At 36.8% G+C, this 8509-nt stretch overlaps 1 protein-coding gene across 1 annotated transcript; it reads right to left on the reverse strand.

Annotated features, from left to right (window-relative positions):
• Positions 1 to 430: 430 nt before the first annotated feature.
• Positions 431 to 3307, reverse strand: LOC117512793 (glucose-induced degradation protein 8-B homolog). The gene is made up of 5 exons (XM_034173011.1): positions 3134 to 3307; positions 2687 to 2814; positions 1913 to 2109; positions 1398 to 1595; positions 431 to 885 (listed from the first exon to the last, which is right to left on the reverse strand). The coding sequence occupies exons 2-5, from the start codon at positions 2805 to 2807 to the stop codon at positions 712 to 714; spliced, it is 690 nt and encodes a 229-aa protein (XP_034028902.1). The 5' UTR covers positions 2808 to 2814; positions 3134 to 3307; the 3' UTR covers positions 431 to 711.
• Positions 3308 to 8509: the final 5202 nt, after the last annotated feature.

Raw genomic sequence — 8509 nt, forward strand, 5'->3', positions numbered from 1 at the left:
ACTCACAACTGTGACTTAAAAATTTGTCGAGTAGAAGATAAACCACCAGTTTATACATTTGGCCCCTGGTGTGTTATTTTTGCGATCATTCATTAAATGTATAACAAAAACAGTACAATTACTACAATAAAGTATAGCTTTCATTTAGTACACTTTTTGTGTGATTCAGTTAGATTTTGAATTGATTTCTGAAGTGAATAAACAGCCCATTTACAGTCCTGCAGGCCAATGCAAAATGAACATATCCTTCTCTAAAAACTGAAATTCAAACATTGCTTATCTAAACTTTGGATCTCTCTCCCATGAAGTCAATATTTCTGGCTCTGCACATTGCAGCACAGTATTATTAACTGTGTAAACATTTATAATACCAACTCTCAAGCTGCAATATAATGTCTTGTAAGACAGAAAATAGTCACAATAAATAATACTACTGGCTTAAGCTTTAGAAAGACAAAATATAAAAACAGCTATATGAATTCTGTTGTCTCAGAGATCTATTTAAAAATTCAGGATCAATATTTAAACTAAATAATTTGTCACCTTGCAAATACAGCAATTTACAGTTTGCACATCAAGTCTTACCTCTCATGAATGAAACATGAAAAACATAGCATTTGTTTATACATATATGTTACCTGGTTATCACACAGTCACTGACTGATCATAAATAAAGAGGATGTGGAAGGTGGTTGATCTTGTCTGTAGTGTTCACTTGGGATCCTCGATGGTGCCTGTGCTGAGGTCAGTCATTTTGGGATATTTCACCTTCTTCTGATCCAGCTCGTTCTGTGCCCATAACAGTAATTTCAGTAGCTTAGCCAGTTTTGGTGTTGACTCCCTGTTTTCATAGTCCAGGACAGCTTGGTTCACTTCACTCCATACCTGTGCATCCAGAAATGTGTTGCAGTCAACTTACATTTAAAAATTCCTGCACAATTATTACCTTTGCCAAAGAGGATATGTAATCACCAGCATTTTCTTGTTTTTAAGCAGTATTCCTTAAGGTTTTCATCCCATCTCTACAAAACAACTTATAAAAGGGAAAGATACCATCAAATTTCAGTGTTGAGCAGTCCATTTTTGAAAGTACACTTTCTTTTGCATAAGGAGATGGCGCATTTGACATTTCGCTAAATTTCTAACTGGGTCAACTGTTAAATACATGCCAATCACATATCCTGTGGCAAAAATTTACCTTGAGTGTGATGTTGAATGACGCTTGTGTATTGTAAAAAATGATGCTATAAATTTTGTCAATACTGACCCAGAATGCCACAGTTCTATAAGATCAGCAGAAGCACACAGTATCAGTCAATTATTTGGACACACTTTCCCATTCAATCTTCTTTACCTGCCTGTATTTGTTGATACCACTGCAGGCATGAACAGTTTACCTTTTGTCGCTGCATCATGTTCAGGAGGTCTCCAAAGGGTGACTCTTCTGGATTGTCAAACGCCAGAAGGGCTAGTGTTCTTTCCATCTCTGTCAGACACTCACGACTCTCCTCCCCCTGCTCGGCCAGCTGTGTCTGCGCAAACTCCAGAGCTGACTCAGTCTCCCTTAGCCTGATTAACTCAATCAAGTGTTGTTGCTGCAAGAGGAGAAACAAAGTACAAGCAATTAATGTTGAAGTTCTGGAAATAAATACAAAAAGTAAATAAAGAACACAAGGAAGCTTGAGATGTTGCCTACAATTTGTGCTTGGTTGATCACTACAACACATTTTCAGCAAAACTTCTTTGCTTTATAAACAATGCCTTCTTAATTTTTTTTCAGTCTCCAAGCTTTGCTGGTATAAACATCAAGCTGCCCTTCTCCAGCTAATGCAATCCCACAAACTGGCACCAAGTACTATTCAAATTACAGAGGTCCACACATGATGACTCCTCATGGATGTAACAAACGCACCTGAAGATGAAAATACAAGTATCGATTGGTGTCTAGCAGCTCTGGGTGTAAGCTGTTGATGAGTGCAATAGCTTCCTGTATCTGTCCTTTCAGGATCATCTCTCTAATCTTTATCCTTTCATCCAGAGAGTCCAGATCCACACTTGGCTCGATTCCTGATTCCATCCGGAATTTTTCTGCAGCCTCTTTGAATCCCTCTTGAAACATGAAAACATACAGGAAATCATTGTTATGCATAAGGCTATCAGTTCTGTTGTGGCGCTACCAATGCTAAAGTCTTTATCTCACAACATACATGGTTGTTTACATGACCAGACCTTACCTAACCCTAACCTACAACTAAGACTCACTGGTATATGGCTGGCTACCTGCAAGGACAGACATTGCTCATATAAACCGAATAGTACAGACAAAATGGTGGTGGCAGAAACTTTCACACATTTGGATTTTGCTTAAAATATCTGGACTTTGAACTGCTGGACTTGTAAAAAAAAAAAGTAAAAATGAAGCTACTGCCCTGATCTGTAAAAAACAAATACACAAATAGGTACACTATTTTTTCCTGACAGTTTAAACTAAACATATTAACTGGTAGTTAGAAAACAGCCTGCAGATAAAACAATGTAATGAATTGCAGCCCTTCAGTTTAGAATAACATCAAAACAGTAACTCCTCACATGTACACATAGTATTTTTATGGGGTGTATAATGATCAATCATTAAAAGCATATACCATTTTACATCCACATTAAGTATATCACAAAGATCCCTCACCTGTCACCAGGTAATTCATAATAAGTCGATTCATATCTGCCCTTTGAATGTGAACATTGTTTAATTTATCCATCCACTCCTCTTTTGTGATGTCTTCTGGCTTTTCGGCATAACTCATCATTGGGATCCTGAAAAGTGGAAACTTCATTGGAAACATAGCTAAAAGTGAACAAGAATGACTCACCCTGGTGGTCATACGGTGTAACTACATGCAGAGCAACGCTACAGTGCAAAGATAGATGTTAGTAAAAAAAAAAAAGAACAGACAAAAAGAATACACACTATTAACATAAACAACACATAAATCACGACTATAAGGTTTTGTATGTGTTATAACAGTGCTAAGGTAAAAGAAAAGCCATCATAATTAGGAAATTCTCCGAGGCTTCCTAAACAAACCCGTTTCCTCCTGATGGTTAGCGGACTATGTGCGTGGACACAACTTACCGCACAAATACTGGGTCCGACGATGATCCTTTCGTGCAGACGTGCAAAGAAAAACAAAAAATAATGCTTAGTTTACTTTGAGCGCTTTAAAGAAAAGTAGAACTGTGTGTAGACAATCTAGCTTTGCTTTTCGCGGCTAGCTAACCAACCAAGCTAATGTGACCATCTCGCGATACTGCAACGTCAGCGCTACGAGGGGCCTGATTGGTGATGACGATGACGTCACGGTTACCAAGGAACAGTTACATTCGGGATGATTTTTCTCTTACATATACTGTTTATCTGTTATTCTACAAAAAAAAAACAACAAAAAAAAACAGTATTATATTATTCATTTTATTTTGCTACTGTGTGTTTATATTCATAAATGAAGATTTACTAATTACAAATATGTTTTTTAATAAATAAAATAAACAACACTTTCAATAGCGCAACAATCAGGAGTTTGATAAAAAAAAACAGTTGATTTATGTGTTTAATGTGACTATCTGTATTTTTTGTAGTTAAACATCTCTTTACATTTGTATTCGGCTCGTATTGCTTAATGATTGTAATTTTTAAGTCTGGGAATGTTATTGTTGTTGACAAGAACATATCTGTTGAAACAAGGTCAAATTATTCAGATTTTACACAAACGTTAAGTGCAAACATTACATTAAATATAAACTGGATAGAATATTTAAATAAAATACAAACTAATCCTACAGCTGAGCAGCATTTTAAAGATAGACCTAACTTTGTGTTGAAAGAAAATGTAATAATGTGATGTGTTAAAATTGTTCTTCAGAAAATTTGGATATTTACGTTACTTAAACATTTTTTAAAACATTTCATTTATTTACATTTATTATTATTTACTTATCCAAAGTAAATTACAGTCATATTCAGTCACACACATAAAGGTCACAAGCTTCCATACAAGGTGTTGGCTGGCACAGGAGTAGTCCAAGATTACACTGGCTTTGGTTAATAGAAAACACACTCAACATAAATTTATTTGTAAATATTATGTACATTAAATGCGTACCTAATATTTAATATTTACATACAACCCCAATTCCAATGAAATTGGGACGGTGTGTAAAATGTGAATAAAAACAGAATACAATGATTTGCAAATCCTCTTCAACCTATATTCAATTGAATACACCACAAACACAATATATTTAATGTTCAAACTGATAAACTTTGTTGTTTTTGTGCAAATATTTGCTCATTTTGGAATGGATGCCTGCAACACATTTCCAAAAAGTTGGAACGGGGCAACAAAAGACTGGAAAAGTTGATGAATGCTGAAAGAACACCTAATTGGAAATAGGTGAGTGTCATGATTGGGTATAAAGGAGCATCCCCAAAAGGCTCAGCCATTCACAAGCAAAGATGGGACGAGGATCACCACTTTGTGAACAACTGCATGAAAAAATAGTCCAACAGTTTACAAATAATGTTTCTCAACATTCAATTGCAAGGAATTTAGGGATTCCATCATCTACAGTCCATAGTATAATCAGAAGATTCAGAGAATCTGGAGAACTTTCTACACATAAGTGGCAAGGCTGAAAACTAACACTGAATACCCGTGATCTTCGCTCAGGCAGCATTGCATTCAAAACCGACACCTACAAAGGTTCAACAATTAGTGTCCTCAGTTCCCAAATGCTTATTGAGTGTTGTTAGAAGGAAAGGTGATGTAACACAGTGGTAAACATACCTCTGTACCAGCTTTTTTGAAACGTGTTGCAGGCATCCATTTCAAGATGAGCAAATATTTGCACAAAAACAATAAAGTTTATCAGTTTGAACATTAAATATCTTGTCTTTTGGTGTAGTCAATTGAATATAGGTTGAAGAGGATTTGCAAATCATTGCATTCTGTTTTAATTTACATTTTTCACAACGTCCCAACTTCACTGGAATTGGGTTTGTAATATGTACATTGTGAGATTTGTAATTAAATAAAAAGTGAACTAGTGGACATGTTCTGGGTAGGAATTCTTAGTTACACTGTGAATGTTTTAATTTTTTAATTTTATTTCTTTTTTTTTTTTTTGCCACTATAAAGCAATTTATACCAAGAATGCAGACATTTAAATAAAACAGCAGAATGTAAATACAGTTCAAATAGAACGATTTCTGACACAACTGAGCTCATTATTTTTGTGACCTCACTCAAAGAAACTGCACCCTACAGGAAGGTATAGATACTGATTGCCCTTCTAGCTGCCAAGTAAGGAATGTGTGTCTGTTGTGTACTTCAACCACATCAGTTTGTGTTTGTTTAGAAGATTTGCACAGAAAGCAAATAAACAAAGAAACAACAACAACAAAAACTGTTGAAATGATTATAATGAGCTTTTGTGGAGAAGTAGGGCATGGGCCAAAGAAGGTTAAGTGTGAATCTGGATCCTGATTTTGACCCTTAATGTTGGACTTGGATCAGGACTCCTTATATCCTGTAATCAGGATCAAAGCTCAGTGTTCAAGATCAAAGGTTAGTGATATCAAGAGTCACTGATCAGGTTAGGATCCAAGGTCAGTGGTACAGATCACAGGTCCACATGTGGGATCAAAGATTACTATGAGGTCATCAAGCATGATCAAAGATCAGGATCAACAGTCAATGATCACTATCAAAAAGCAGCAATCAGGATCAAAGGTGTATAACAGTGTAGAAACAGTAGTCAAACAGCAAAAACTTCAAAGTGGTTTAGATAGTCTTGTTGACTGGGCAGACACTTGGCAGCTACATTTCAATGCTGATAAATGTAAAGTGCTTCACCTTAGCAGAAAAATACACATCATAAGTATAGTATGTGAAAGCACAGCAGTAGTGAAACTGTTGAGATGAAAGAGATGGAACTTGCGACGAATCTAGCTGTTAATGTGGACACAAGCTTAAAATTTTCTCACCATGTTGACATTCAGGTGAATAATCAATCAATCAATCAATTTTATTTATATAGCGCCAAATCACAACAAACAGTTGCCCCAAGGCGCTTTATATTGTAAGGCAAGGCCATACAATAATTACGTAAAAACCCCAACGGTCAGAACGACCCCCTGTGAGCAAGCACTTGGCGACAGTGGGAAGGAAAAACTCACTTTTAACAGGAAGAAACCTCCAGCAGAACCAGGCTCAGGGAAGGGCAGTCTTCTGCTTGGACTGGTTGGGGCTGAGGTAGAGAACCAGGAAAAAGACATGCTGTGGAGGGGAGCAGAGATCGATCACTAATGATTAAATGCAGAGTGGTGCATACAGAGCAAAAAGAGAAAGAAACACTCAGTGCATCATGGGAACCCCCCAGCAGTCTAAGTCTATAGCAGCATAACTAAGGGATGGTTCAGGGTCACCTGATCCAGCCCTAACTATAAGCTTTAGCAAAAAGGAACGTTTTAAGCCTAATCTTAAAAGTAGAGAGGGTGTCTGTCTCCCTGATCTGAATTGGGAGCTGGTTCCAGAGGAGAGGAGCCTGAAAGCTGAAGGCTCTGCCTCCCATTCTACTCTTACAAACCCTAGGAACTACAAGTAAGCCTGCAGTCTGAGAGCGAAGCGCTCTATTGGGGTGATATGGTACTATGAGGTCCCTAAGATAAGATGGGACATGATTATTCAAAACCTTATAAGTAAGAAGAAGAATTTTAAATTCTATTCTAGAATTAACAGGAAGCCAATGAAGAGAGGCCAATATGGGTGAGATATGCTCTCTCCTTCTAGTCCCCGTTAGTACTCTAGCTGCAGCATTTTGAATTAACTGAAGGCTTTTCAGGGAACTTTTAGGACAACCTGATAATAATGAATTACAATAGTCCAGCCTAGAGGAAATAAATGCATGAATTAGTTTTTTCAGCATCACTCTGAGACAAGACCTTTCTAATTTTAGAGATATTGCGTAAATGCAAAAAAAGCAGTCCTACATATTTGTTTAATATGCGCTTTGAATGACATATCCTGATCAAAAATGACTCCAAGATTTCTCACAGTATTACTAGAGGTCAGGGTAATGCCATCCAGAGTAAGGATCTGGTTAGACACCATGTTTCTAAGATTTGTAGGGCCAAGTACAATAACTTCAGTTTTATCTGAATTTAAAAGCAGGAAATTAGAGGTCATCCATGTCTTTATGTCTGTAAGACAATCCTGCAGTTTAGCTAATTGGTGTGTGTCCTCTGGCTTCATGGATAGATAAAGCTGGGTATCATCTGCGTAACAATGAACATTTAAGCAATGCCGTCTAATAATACTGCCTAAGGGAAGCATGTATAAAGTGAATAAAATTGGTCTTAGCACAGAACCTTGTGGAACTCCATAATTAACCTTAGTCTGTGAAGAAGATTCCCCATTTACATGAACAAATTGTAATCTATTAGATAAATATGATTCAAACCACCGCAGCGCAGTGTCTTTAATACCTATGGCATGCTCTAATCTCTGTAATAAAATTTTATGGTCAACAGTATCAAAAGCAGCACTGAGGTCTAACAGAACAAGCACAGAAATGAGTCCACTGTCTGAGGCCATAAGAAGATCATTTGTAACCTTCACTAATGCTGTTTCTGTACTATGATGAATTCTAAAACCTGACTGAAACTCTTCAAATAGACCATTCCTCTGCAGATGATCAGTTAGCTGTTTTACAACTACCCTTTCAAGAATTTTTGAGAGAAAAGGAAGGTTGGAGATTGGCCTATAATTAGCTAAGATAGCTGGGTCAAGTGATGGCTTTTTAAGTAATGGTTTAATTACTGCCACCTTAAAAGCCCATGGTACATAGCCAACTAATAAAAATAGATTGATCATATTTAAGATCGAAGCATTAAATAATGGTAGGGCTTCCTTGAGCAGCCTGGTAGGAATGGGGTCTAATAGACATGTTGATGGTTTGGATGAAGTAACTAATGAAAATAACTCAGACAGAACAATCTGAGAGAAAGAGTCTAACCAAATACCGGCATCACTGAAAGCAGCCAAAGATAACGATACGTCTTTGGGATGGTTATGAGTAATTTTTTCTCTAATAGTTAAAATTTTATTAGCAAAGAAAGTCATGAAGTCATTACTAGTTAAAGTTAAAGGAATACTCAGCTCAATAGAGCTCTGACTCTTTGTCAGCCTGGCTACAGTGCTGAAAAGAAACCTGGGGTTGTTCTTATTTTCTTCAATTAGTGATGAGTAGTAAGATGTCCTAGCTTTACGGAGGGCTTTTTTATAGAGCAACAGACTCTTTTTCCAGGCTAAGTGAAGATCTTCTAAATTAGTGAGACGCCATTTCCTCTCCAACTTACGGTTTATCTGCTTTAAGCTGCGAGTCTGTGAGTTATACCACGGAGTCAGGCACTTCTGATTTAAAGCTCTCTTTTTCAGAGGAGCTACAGCAT

This window comes from Thalassophryne amazonica, chromosome 6 (assembly GCF_902500255.1).
Source record: "Thalassophryne amazonica chromosome 6, fThaAma1.1, whole genome shotgun sequence".
Lineage (NCBI taxonomy): Eukaryota > Metazoa > Chordata > Actinopteri > Batrachoidiformes > Batrachoididae > Thalassophryne > Thalassophryne amazonica.

Excerpts from the sequence above, each read along its gene's own strand:
- LOC117512793 (XM_034173011.1), bottom strand. The coding sequence starts at position 2,807 with ATGATGAGTTATGCCGAAAAGCCAGAAGACATCACAAAAGAGGAGTGG. Across the intron at positions 2,110-2,686 it reads TATGAATTACCTGGTGACAG|AGGGATTCAAAGAGGCTGCA; the intron begins GTGAGGGATCTT and ends TCATGTTTCAAG. Across the intron at positions 886-1,397 it reads ACATGATGCAGCGACAAAAG|GTATGGAGTGAAGTGAACCA; the intron begins GTAAACTGTTCA and ends CTGGATGCACAG.